The following is a 13,256-nucleotide window of genomic DNA, read 5'->3' as shown; positions in this document are numbered from 1 at the left end:
CTAAACGAACGAGCAAACGACATTGGTAAATATGGGCGATTAGCAGCGAAGTCTATCGGGGGTAACACGTGCTCCACGATTCACAACAATACCGTCTACCACGTCAGGCGTATAATAAGTAGCTGAGAAAAATTTCAACTTTTAAGCGTGCATATTTTGATTGCTGACTTTATTAATGTTTATTGCTTTGTTAATTCCTGGTTATAATATATGGAGACACCCATTAAACTATAGTGTTTCGTAACTTTAGAGGTAGCCCTCGCCAGTGTTAAGGCACACATAACAAAAACGTGCCAGTGCACCAATGACTTGCGGAGCACAGCTACAGCGAATGCTTTTAAATTGAAAATGTTGATTGAACTCAAGTTCGTAGCCTAAGTCTTTCGTTCGTTTCGACTACTTATTTAACAAATGCAACAAACGACGTTCCCCTCCGTCGCCGCCAACCTCGCCCGTAGCTTTTCAGCGTGACACCAAACTGTTGTAGTAATTAATAATAGCAGGCAGCAACAACAAATTATGTTTTTAATAACTGTAAATTTGTAGTTGTAAAAATTTACGATTTAATTGCCAAGCGTTTGGATTTATTATAAGTGCTAAGTTATTTCATTCGTTGCATATATCGTGCTATAGTTATCACATCTGTGTGTTTGCATGTTTGTGTGTGTGTGTGTGTTTCTGTGAGAGTGAGTTAAAAGTGTTGTATGCCTTATAAATGCTCTTTACCTTAAGATGAGCACTGGCCCGCCCAAGAAGTTGCTGGCTGGGAAACAATAACGCTGCCAGCATTGACCTAGGCCTCGACTAGCTAAGTGAATTCGCCAAAAATTGTCTACATCCGATGTCTTTGACTGACTGGCCAGGCTAAGCTAATTGAATGGCGCTGCCAGTCCGGCTGCAAAAGTCAAGATCATTCATAACAACGTCACCGTTGTCTCCATCTTCATATCCATCTCCATCTGCCGCTGCAACTGATCAAACTGCTTTTCAGCTATCACAGCCGCTGCACTTAGCCGCGTCCCAATCGCTGGCTGCTTAGCATTTTTTGCTGGCCATTTTGGCTCAATCGTGCTCGTCGTCGACGACGTCGTCACCATCACCATCACCATTGCCATGGCTATTGCCGTTTTGTTTAACTACAATTACTTATTTAATCATAATTTTGTTCGCGTTTCAACAATCATCAATCATCAAATGCAATGCCGACAGCGGCCGGCAGAATTCTGTGACTGGGCCAACTGTCAGCCTGACAGATTGCCCGCTTTCAGCGAGAGCAGACGCTAGTGAGCAGGAAACCGGAGAAGGAGATGGAGCGGCGATGTAGATGGAGATGGAGATGGAGAGGAAAAAGAAGCTGGTCAAGCCAAGTGGAATGCGCTGCATGCCTCAGCTATGTGGCAGCACGGTCTCCTCGGCTAGCTGTTCGCTGCTCCAGCTGTTTAGCGCAAAAAAAAAAAAAAGAGTAGCGTCAGCGGCAGAACGCTACAATTATCTAGTCAGCAGTCAGTCAGTCAATCGGCTCGTTGAACTTGCAACCGGCGCTTCAGCTGTGGCTGTTGCTGCAACCGCTGCAGCCAGCGCTGCCGTTGCCCAGCAGTCCCCGCTGTCCCCGCTGCGGTCGCACAAATCAATCGATCACGTTTTATAATGCCGCAGCAGACTTGGTTTTCGAAAAAAAAAATAAATAAATAAATAAAAATAGAGGAAAAACTGAAGCGCAACTGAATGAACTTTCCAAATGGGCAGCGCGCGGCTCGCGAAATGCTGTCGGCGTCAACTGAGCAGCTGCAGTCGGCGTAGCATCGGCCAGATGGATTGATTGATTGCCTGAAACAGTTAGCAGACATTGTCTGGCTTGGCTTATTGCTATTTATGATCTTGATCTATGGATCGAGGGCAAAAGCACATGCGGCGACGTCGTCGTTGTCGGCCAGCCAGTGCACATGCTGATAATCAGCACGAAGCCGAATACCGATGCCATAGCCGAAGCCGAAGCAGTTGATGCTGATAATGACGCTAGTGCTGGCCTTGATTGCGGCTTTCTTGCTGAGGTTTCTGTTTTTTCAATCATGTTCGAGTGCAGCGTGGCATGGTGCTGCAATGCAGTGCCGAGCAATCAACGCTTAGTACATGCAGCAGTTACCGCCTAGTTTTTGATTGAAAATATTTTCAAAATTGTTACAGAAAAACCTTTAAGGGTAACACTGCCCCAACTTAGCCCAAAACAGAGCAGAGCACAGGTTAAAGAGCTGCTTGGTGTTAAGTGCACGATAATCGATTCGACTCGTTGCAGACCAGCTCGATACTTGGGCCAATTTTGGTGTTGGCGTTAAACGGCCAAACGAAAATTGCCTATTTATGGGCTAAAGCATTTACTGTTGTTGCTGTTGTTGTTTCTGTTATTGCTGTTATTGCTGTTGCTGCCAACAGACAGGAAACCATATATTTGCATGTGCACAAAAAGAGTCCATTAAATTTTGGAAAAAAATAAATGGGAAAAAAACCAAAAATCAAATATGTACATTAAAATGCATTACATCACCTCGCATTGGGCATATAAAAGCGGCATATTGCAGCGCACGCAAAAAAATGACAAAAATCGCAAGCGGCGACAATAAAAAAAAAATGCAACTGGTTAACACAATTCGCGAGTTTTTACAGTGTTTTAATTACGCATGTGCCAAAAAGACGGCGTTGTTAAAAAGAATTATTTTTGTAATTTTTAATTTGTGCTGCTCGACAGCGATCAATGAAAAGTCAATAAAAATCGCCAGCCAGACGTTCACACGATCAGTTAGTCGCACACACGAGCCAAAGAGTTATCATTGCGGCTGAGTTTAACATGTGACTAAGGTGCCGACCAGCAGCAACAACGACGTGTTAAGTAGCATTTTATGAGATCATTTAAGATGACGGTGTTTGTGGCGGCGCTGGCGGAAACGGCAACAGCTGCAGGTGCGCCAGATTTTGGTGTAAGCTGGCCAAAAAGTCTGCTAAGCTGCCAGTCAGTTAGCATGCTAATTACACGCCAGCAACATGTCGCCAAGTAGCTGCTGTTTTCGTTGTTGTTGTTGCTGCTGCTGCTCAGAAATTTGGCGCACATGCACATCAAAAGACTTTTGGCGTCGAACCTGCAAAGGGAACACTAAGATTAAATGTTAGGTCAATGCGGAAACAGAGTATGCTAATTGGCAAATTTAATTTTAATAAAAAAGAAAAAGAAAAAGAAAAAGAGCATTAAAATGCAATTCTGTAATCTATCGTGATGGCAACTGTTTTAGGCCGCTGCAAATGCGCTAATGATTTATTTAAAGCATATAGTCAGGATTGAGGCAGCCCGACCCCGACCTTAACTGATTGGCCGGTGGGCAAGCTGGGTGGGCGTCATGGACTAGGCCGCACCCCGTGTGCGTGGCATTGGCAGCGACCCAGCCAAGTGACCCCACCCCACTCGTCTATCTGTGGCTGCGTATCTGCGCCTCGGGTGTAAAACGAAATCGACATTGAATGCGCTACCACAAAATTGTGTGGAGTTTTTGTTGCGGAACGAGCGGGGCGGGAGTGAAGTTGGCCATTTCCGTTCAATAGCGGCCAACATGATATCGCACATTTCAATCAATGTACTTATTATTGCCGACGTCGACGATCGGCTAGCTTGCTCTCGGGGCATTCCCGTTAGTATAATAGACCATAAAGGTGCGCTCAAAATATCGAAAAATTTCACTGCCGCAACCGCAAAATATATGCCGAATCTTTGGCTAAAGCGTGAGATGCGACCACATGCAAATTTATACACGACGCGATGCGATTTAGCAGCAGCCCAAGATGCGAGAATCGCGGGATCCACGAAGCGTTCGCCTGACTGACACTTGTCAACATTTTGGCGCTGCCATTTTGTTCTCGACTAAACTATGCAAATATGTGTCAAGCCCGATGGCAATGGCAGAGTCATGTCATCTGCTTGACAACAACAAATGAAGATCAAAGTTGGCTTATTTATTTTATATGCAACACATGAAGCTGAGTTGCAGCTCGAGTCGGAGTATAAAAGCCGTTACGCCCCTGCAACTGCAACTGCAACATGTAGCCAGAGCCAGTCAGCCAAAGCACTTGGCAAACACTTGGCCCGGGAAACTTAATACAACAACGACAACAACAACAATAACAGCACCATTGCCGGCAATGGCAACACATTTTTCGCGCCCAAAAGTGTTGGAGGCGTTTTGTTGTCCACTTAGAGACGAGGGGCTGTCTGTCGGTACGCCAGCAGCCGCCGTCTGGCAGGCAGCCACTAAGCGTCTTAGGCACACGTCAGACTGTCGCTTCTGTCGGTGGCATGTGTTGCTGCAGTTGCAGATGTTGTTGTTGCTGCTGTTGTTGTTGTTGTTGTTGTTGGAGTTGCCTTTTGTTGCCTTTTGGCGCCCGTGGTTGTTGTTGTTGCTATTGTTGTTGATTGTGGCATTTTGATTGATTTCTTTTGACTTTTGGCAGCAGTCGCAAATATTTGGTAATCCTACAATCCAGCTAAGCCAACGAGTCAGCCAGACTACAAGACGCTTCATCAGCAATTTTAATGCATACGTTAGTATTTTAACACCTTGGAATTGGCAGTTGCAACAGCCGTTGACTATTTTTGGTATTTTAATGCCAGCTTAGTGCAACTTTCTACCAAAGCCGACAATGTGATAGAGTTGAAATCAAAAAATCTCCTATGGCTTATTCTGCGCACCCGTTTATGTGCGTGTGTGTGTGTGTGCGTATATATATGCATTTCTGTGCGTGTGTAAATGAGTATTTTTTAAAAGTTGTTCAAGCAAATTGACCATAAACTTGATTTCAGCGCACATTCAGCGACAATTTGTCAAAAATTCTGGCAGCCTTTTGCAGCAGCTCGAGTATTAAGGTCAACGTCGGTATTTAATTGAACACCTGGACGACCACAGCGATGACGCGGTGGCCAGACCGACACCGTCGACCAGGGCGGTCCGCATCTGACAGTGACTCATACGATTGGCTCCAAGGTAAAGACAAACCTTTTGCCATTCTGTGATTGTGGAGCATTCATAAATTTCTGCATGTGATTATGTGCATATGCAAAATAGCGTGAAAATGTTGTTATACGTGCTTTCAAAAATGCCTGAGCCTATTTTGTGTTGATCAATAGAGAATTAGGATATCTGTACAATTTTTACAAATAGCATGCAAGTTTAGACTTTCTGACTCTATTGCAGGTGTTGGTTAGTTTTAGAACCTAATTCGTTTGCGCTTGTTTCCCGGATTTAGCATAATTTGGTTGCTCTCTTGTGGTTGCATCTCAATTCTGTGGCTGAAATGAGTCTTCGTATAGATCGTCGTGATGTTGCGGTGGCTTCCTGACAGCCAATTTGCATTTATTTTATATGGCACAAAGCAACAATGACTTGGATAGCTTTATAAGCTATCCAAGCACACGTTGACATAGAATCGCAGCAGCTCGACTGCAAACACAATAACCGCTAAGCATAACCCGCCACCATAGGAAAGCCAGGCAATCTGAAAGTCCTGTAGTCGTAGCTGTTGGACCTGGTTGGGATTACTGTAGTCCTTGAGCTGCATGCGATCCGCTTTTACCATGTCAATAAAACTTTGTCTCATCCAATGCAAAAGAAGGCCCGATTCTTGTGTCCTCATTGTAAATAGCTTCAGCGTTTTATGATATATAGACTCATCGGACAAGAGGATGCTATATGGAGTATTGTGAGCCAAACACAGCTCTGAGTAGCGAAAGAGCGGACTTTGGAAATAATTTTGTTGCGCATCCATTATGACCCATTTGATTGTCGTGATTGTATATGCCCAGCTGGTGTTGAAGCTGTTTCGCAGTTTAAAAAGCTCGCTTACGTTGTTGGTCAGCCTGAATGCTGCTGCATATCTGGCTCGAAAGTCCCCATCCAAGCTATCAAACTCGGAACGTAAGCCAAAGATGCGTAGGTCCGATGCAAGCAAGGCATCAAAGCTGTCAATGGGGGTTTCCTCGGGACACATTATCATCAGCGAAAACAGCTGAGCCTGACAGGCACATATAAGTAATAGAGTCAGTAACCTGGGCGTAAGGTGCAGACAACGACGGCAGTGACGAATCCAGGTCGGTAAAGGGACAACTTCCAGCAAGAAAGTTAAGTAGTAACAGCCGAAACTGATCAGCAGCAGGGCCAGCGCCTTGGCCTCCAGAATCCGTTCATACACTGCGCGCACCTCAATGGGACGCTCCAGGGGCAACATGATACACCAACTTCCATAAACGATCGGATATGAGTATTGATAATACCTATAGAAAAACTGATGTAATATAAGTACTACTTTTATACACGAAGCCCACTGCAAATGGGTAAAATATGATATCATGGTATTGTGCAATTTTATATAGCAGGCAGATGTCGACTAATTCGGATTCATACATACATTCAAAGTTGATCTAACTATGTCCGTCCGTTTTTCTGCTTATCTACTTGCCCGTATTTATGAACGTGTCGATCCCAAAGGCTGTGAAAGCGGCATACTTGAAATTTTAAATAGAGCGTCTTATTCTGTTACTTATAACTTGCCGTTTCCTTGAAATCGATAAAAGTCTATATTCAAACTCGGTATTTAGGCATGTCTCAGAGCTAGAGACACCCTTCATAGTATGTCGACTTTTGCCTATTTCACTTTTTGGATAGCTCCTTGATTGGATATACAGTCTTGACCTTAGGTGTTTTCAATCATTTAGGTGACATGATTGAAAAATTCTTGAAGAAAAATTCTGATCTGAATATAAGGTCAGCTCGGGCCTGACTTCAGGATATCTCGTATTCGGGCACTTTTGACCAGAGCACGCTTATTCGTTATATAAGAAAATCGGTGCTTACCCATTTCGAGACCTTTCCACCACCTGTACAGTGATCAATCCGATGTCCACGCTTCCATTTTTTGTGAATTCCAACATATACGCTTCACCCAAATTTCTTCCGGGCCGCCATGTCGGTTGGACCACGCTCAAGCTGGCCCCAAGTTTCTTGGCAAATGTGTCTATGAAATTCCACATAAATCCTGCGATTCGTGTTACTCCGAGTGCATCGCGATAGAGAACCGTATTTGGCTCAGAAAAATCGGGCATGACGCGCAGTGTATAGCCGTTAAGATTGTTTAACTGGTTAGGAAACAGTTGACCTCCTTGTTTAGCTAAGCTTGAACTAGTAAGGCGATTCTTGATCAGCGAGAAGTTAGGAAATGCCAAAAAGTTGTAAAGAATTACAGGCCTTGTCCAGTCCTGAAAGTACAGCGCCACATTTAGCATGTAGCTCTGCAGGCAATGCGAAAGGATTTGAGTAGCCAGCGAGTCCTTGCTTGAGCTAGGCAGGAGGCTGCTATTTATCAGTTCTATAAGCACAGGTGCATCCCGCAAATGATTCAGACTAGCTGTTAATCCAGCCAGCTCATTCATATTGAAGCGGTCAGTCAAGCAGGCTAAAACAAACAACTCACTGGCTTGTTGCTCTTTCAGTAGGGCATATGGCATTTGACTGCGCCACACCCACTGCGGCTGGGTGGTTAAGTTGTGTTGCTGAAACGATTGCCAGCTGCATTCCAGCTTACTTGGATTGTAATAAAATATGCTCCTTCCATCGATGACCTGCAGTACCAAGGCATACAGCTGGTAAATATCCGAGGCGAAGCTTTCATTAATGTTGACCCACATGTCGAGCACAAGCTACCACAGAACACTGCAGTAAAAAGTAAGAAGAGAAGTTATTAAAACCTGCACATTGCATTTTACATTGTTTACATGTGCAACGGACGTAATTGCCTGGGGATACAGGATATAGCAATTAGGGCAATGACATGTCCGTTTAAAATGCAAACTTATCATTTAAATAGTTGAAGTGGCAAAAAAGTGGCACGTATATTAATCAATTGTTGTTGTTTGTGCATGTGCCACATATCATTATCTGTCGAGAGCGAGAGAAAAAATTTAAATTTTTGCCCTTGCTTAAATGCACAACTCTTACCTAACCGACCACTTGTGTCTGCCTTTTGGGTAGTAGCCGCTGGATTTTATACCAATTTATTTCTTACATTTTTATTGTTTTTACCTGAATTTGCCGCATGCCAGAGTTCATATGGCGTTCTTTATGTCTGCAATAAAACATATGTGCCGCCTCAACTGATCCTTCATGACAACAGCAACTCCCATAACTGCGGGTCACTTGGAGAAAGTTACAACAACAACATTCATTTTAAGGTCGGAGAGTAAATCTTATAAGTTGTATTTTCGTGTTTCATCGACCTTCGGCACAGTTTTATCAAATAATTTGCAACAAATTATAAGCATTAGGCCAACGAAAGAGTGTCAGCACTCTCCAATGACACCTATTGCACGATTACGATTCCAAATTGCCCCACATGTCGTGCGGCTGGAAGATCGGCCGGCTCCGCCATCTCTGGATTAGCTTTTCCACAGGCAGCCCACGGTCACGGCCACATAATTTATGGATCGTGTTGTGAGAAATTTGTCAACAGATCGTGGCGCCATAAATTTTTTTTTTTCGTCTTCCCCTTATTTTCTATTCTTTTAATCTTGTATGACAATTGTCTAATGCAGGATCAGGGCTAAAAAAAATATATGTGCCTGTCTGATTTTCAAAGTGCAATCAATAATTTCAATTGATACATTTAGACAATGATTAACTCTTTGAATCTCTTTATTTTATCAGAAAACTTTGTGATAGATACATTTTTCAAGCGGCTGCGTATGGGATGTTACGATGATATTAATAGAAACTGAATAATTTGTTGCTTGTTTATTGCTTGGCCAGCGAAGTATCTGGATTGTTTTCAGCTCTGTTTGAAGTGTCAGCTCTCCTGCTTAAATAGTAAAAAATCGTGCTTACAAATTTGTATTATGTTGCTGCAAGTAAATGTCTTTTATTATGGCGAATAGTTCTTCGTTTTATGTAAATCGAATTGGCCCAGACGGACAGACAACCTACCAAAGAGTAAGAGACATGGTGCCGTACTTCAACAACATCACAACTTCTCAACGGGGACTAAGCCACAATTTGTTAGCTGATACTTGGGGTGCCTGTTGCCAGGGTTTTACATAATTTGCTTGTTTTCTTGCGGTTTCCCTGCTTGTTCCTCATTTCTGAGGCTGAATTGAGTCTTCGTGCCGTTCGTCGTGCCTCTGCGGTAGCTTCTTGCCAGGCGATTTGCATTTATTTTTATTTGCGAGGCACACAAATAGCGAAAACAAAACAATACAACAAGGTGTAAGATGGAAGCTTTATTTGCAACATTTTCACTTACTGCAAACGCCACCATCTACAGCCTGTTCGGATACACGACTTACGCCGACAGGACATGGAAATCTAAGCAATGCGATTTTAATTAACTTAGGAACTATCGTCCGCCGTGGCGAGTATTAGTAAACAAATTTGCATGACTAATTGTCATAAGGAAAATTGTTACATGGGGCGTGTCTGACTCATGGCGAGAAAAAAAACCCTTTCCACAGAATTGTTTATACTATTACATTGATACATTCGGTAATCGGTAATCAAATTGGCCTGTTGCATTTTGGAGAATCCGAGAGAAAGGCTGCAGGAATAGAATTGGCTGGGTCTGACATTGCAACTGTTTCATCTATATCCTACCGTCTCCTGGCCTGACAAGGAACTGTACTGTGTTCTTCGAGGGCTGCTTAAATTGTGGTGTCACCGTTTTTAAGGGCTGACTTGCAAAACTCTATGGACTCAATTAACATGCAATTGTTAAGCATGTCTAGCACAATTAGATAAAGAGCTCGCCCAAGTTAGAGTATGAAAGCAAAAGTTTCGGCTTGGAAAACTGTTGTTGGCTTGACCTGTCGCCTGACTGGGCCAAAACAGTTGCCGTAGCTGGCTGCCCACTTGACTGGGTGCACAAAACAAGCGTGTCGACAATGGTCAAATGTGCAGGCCAAAGTGAAGATGCAGCTGGGATCGCAGACCCCAGGCCTCGACCACGAGACACTTGCATACAATGAATTGTTTGTCTTCGCTTTGCGCTCTCCCATAGACACAGACCTAGACACACTCACAATCACACGCAGAGACACCCACATACCTGTACACTTGTGGCTATGGCTCGGGCTTAAGCTTTGCCCCTGTACAAGACTGGCAGCAATGTCCATGTCCATGTCATCATCATCATCGTTGTCGTCGGGCTTGTTGTCTCTATGGCTGCATCGTCCGTTCGTCCGTATGTCTGGCTGTCTGTCTGTCCGCTTGGCTGGCTGGCACTTGTTTTATCGTCATTTTACAAGCATTTTTCATAAATTACAGTTTATTGTTGTTTGATAAACGGCCAACGGTGGGCGCTACTTGTATTTGTATTTTGTGTGTCCAGCAACGACACGCAAATAAAACTCAAACAAGAAATTATTGTAGTTTTTATTGTATTAACGTCAGCATCGTTGGCGTCGTCTTGCGCCGCTTGCCTCAGTTGCTTGATAAGTTAAGCGTTGACATCTTTATGTGCGTGTGTGGGCACTAAACAAGCAGTCGACAATCGGCAGTTGTCAGTTGCCAGTTGGCAGATCTGACCACGAACCAAGAAGAAGCCATCATAAAAATCAAATAAACAAATGCGTGTACAATTTAAGTCTGCCTCGTGTTGTGCGTTGATGACAATTAAAAATTCATGATGCGCTTTTTAACGATCATGAGAACTTTTATACAGCATCTGCGCAGGTGCTCGAAACTGTAACTGAGAGACTTAAAATGTTTCGAAATCAAATGGTCTTCCCAAAACAGCTGCAGCTCAGTTCCTTAAATATATTCAAGGGAATATTAAAATAATGAATAAATTTGTATAGTAAGGGCACAATTTGTAAACGCTTTATATATATTTATAAAACTTCCTAAAATCTTCTAGGGTAATGTACTCTTCTTGAATTTATAAATATATTTCAAATGTCTACTATTTCTATAAACATTATACTTTACTAGAATATTAACTAATCAATAATTATGCTTGATTGCCAGCGAGTAAAATTAAAAATTCAAATAAAAACAAATATTTTGAAAAATATGTTTTCCAAGCTTGTGCAAACACAAAGCGTTAGCTAAAGAAAACCCCAACTTGCCCAGTTTTGTGATTTACGATTCACTCAGTGGCCCCTCAGGGCGCCAGCGCGCAAATTACCAATGTAAAAATGCATGAGCGAGTGAGTCTCGAGTGTGCGGCAGCATTTGCATAATTTTATGGTCGCAAATTCCACTTAAACAACTTAATTAGATCTAAAAGTAAAAAGGCATATTTGAATGCACTTAAATAAACAAAATCGAAAATGGGGAGCATGTCCCTTCGGGCAGCAGCTGCTGATTTATTGGACTGGCGTTTACCAATAGCACCATTTTAGTAACTGAAACTGAGTGATTTAGCTTTTAAACTGGCCGATTGAGTGAATGACGTATCTGGCCAGCCAATAAACTGGCTGCCAAATGCAACGCCCGCCGTTTAGTTTAACTGTCTGTCGACTCTCGACCGGCGCGGGCTAAAACGCATTCGTCTTTAATGGCCGCTAATCTAGTTAACAGTTTTTCAATTATAAACGATTTTGTGCAACTGATAATAAATGCGATAAAACATATTTGTGGCCAGCGCCAATGTTTTGTTGTCAGGCCGATGCGAGGCGGCGATTACATCAGAGGCAACGGGCGGTCGGGCGGTCGGGCGTATTGCGGTTGCAAATGTCAAAATAATTTGGTTTTAGCTTTGGCTCGTTATCTCAGCTAGTTAGCTGCAGGCGTTAACTGATTTAGTGGCCTACTGGATGCAAACCATTCGTTAAATTACAAAAAACATTATTAATGCTCGGATTGGGGCTGATATCATTAGAGGGCCGCCCTTTGATTTAAGAAATCTCTAATTGGCAATTGGAGCAGTTAATCTTTGAGTCATTTCTCAATTCAATAGATGCTTATAAAATTGCGTATTGAGAAATCGCCACGTCGCGACGCCCAAAGACGGCAATGTGCTCCAAACAATCTTTCTTGGCAACAAATAAAATTAATGAGCTTAGAGCTGGACGTGGACAACAAAATAAAAAATCACTGCTGCACCGCTAACCCACTTCAAGTGGCTTGCAAATGTCAGTAAGGCATTTTTTGATAAATGTGCCAACCGGCGACGTTTCTATGCCAAACGAAAATGAAAATGTTTATGTAGCCCCTCCCGAAGGGTTGCCGTCGCCGTCGCCGTCACCGTCACCGTCAACACAGCATTTGCCGTTTTCACTGCAGTCACAGTCACAGTCACATCATAATGATGCCCTCTATCCGTGCCAGTCAGCGGCGGAGACGGCGGCCGTCCTTAACCAAGTCGTGCGCCGTCAACAAGGAATATGTCAGAGGCTGAGGCTGAGACCTCAACTGAAGTCTTTTCGGTGGCTCGACGTGTGCCTGTTTAGCAAACATTGTCTGGGCCGTGGAACAGCCACTTTTGACGAGAAGTCAAAATGTTGCAAATGTGTTGCTGCTTTACATTTTTTTTTTTTGCAGTTTTAGTTTTGCTGCTTTCCGGCGTGACAGCTTTGGGCCATCAAATTGCAAACTAATGTCGAAAATTCAGCTATGCAAAACAAAAGCCCAATCCGAGTCCCAATCGCACATGTCTGCGCCGGGGGCGCTTCTGCTGCGCCGAATTTCAAAACTGCGCCAAAGAACTCGCCGTCCACAGACTGTCGACTGGTAGTCAATAAAATAATAAATGGCCCTCGTTAAATTGAACTATTTGCGCATTTTTGTTGGCCAGGAGGTGGTGCGGGCTAGCAGCAACGCTTCAGTAATTCGACCCGTCTGTTGTAATAAAGAGCATTTAAAACTAATTTAAATATTAAGGGACGTGGTGTGTGTTTTGATGCAGTTGTAATTAAATTAATTGCCACTGACTGCCTCTGGCCTGGCTAAAGTTACATAATTCGCTTGCTTATTTGCTATTGCTATTATCGCAGGCAATTTTATGGACGCAGAGTAATTTATACAGTATGCCATGTGGTCGAAATAGGAAATTATATTCAGGCAGCAATAAGTGATACATTGTGAACTTTCGACTGAATGCCCACCTTTCCTGAATACGGTAAGTAAAAAATTATTAATATAGAAAATGTAGCAAATACTATTGGGTATTGACAAATGAGCTATAATGAAAATAAAAGCAATTTGCAGCCATTTTAAACTATAACAGTGCAAGTTAAC

The 13,256-nt window shown here is 43.1% G+C and overlaps 1 protein-coding gene across 1 annotated transcript; it reads right to left on the bottom strand.

Moving 5' to 3' along the window:
* Window positions 1–5,430: 5,430 nt before the first annotated feature.
* On the bottom strand, window positions 5,431–7,717 carry LOC115761494. The gene is made up of 2 exons (XM_030703261.1): window positions 6,888–7,717; window positions 5,431–6,307 (listed from the first exon to the last, which is right to left on the bottom strand). Exons 1-2 carry the CDS (start codon window positions 7,715–7,717, stop codon window positions 5,431–5,433), a joined length of 1,707 nt encoding a protein of 568 aa, XP_030559121.1.
* Window positions 7,718–13,256: the final 5,539 nt, after the last annotated feature.

Source organism: Drosophila novamexicana, unplaced genomic scaffold (assembly GCF_003285875.2).
Source record: "Drosophila novamexicana strain 15010-1031.04,08,12 unplaced genomic scaffold, DnovRS2.1 tig00000485-arrow-pilon, whole genome shotgun sequence".
NCBI classification, from domain to species: domain Eukaryota; kingdom Metazoa; phylum Arthropoda; class Insecta; order Diptera; family Drosophilidae; genus Drosophila; species Drosophila novamexicana.
The sequence above is the reverse complement of the archived record's forward strand: the minus strand, read 5'-3'. Positions and strand labels throughout refer to the sequence as shown.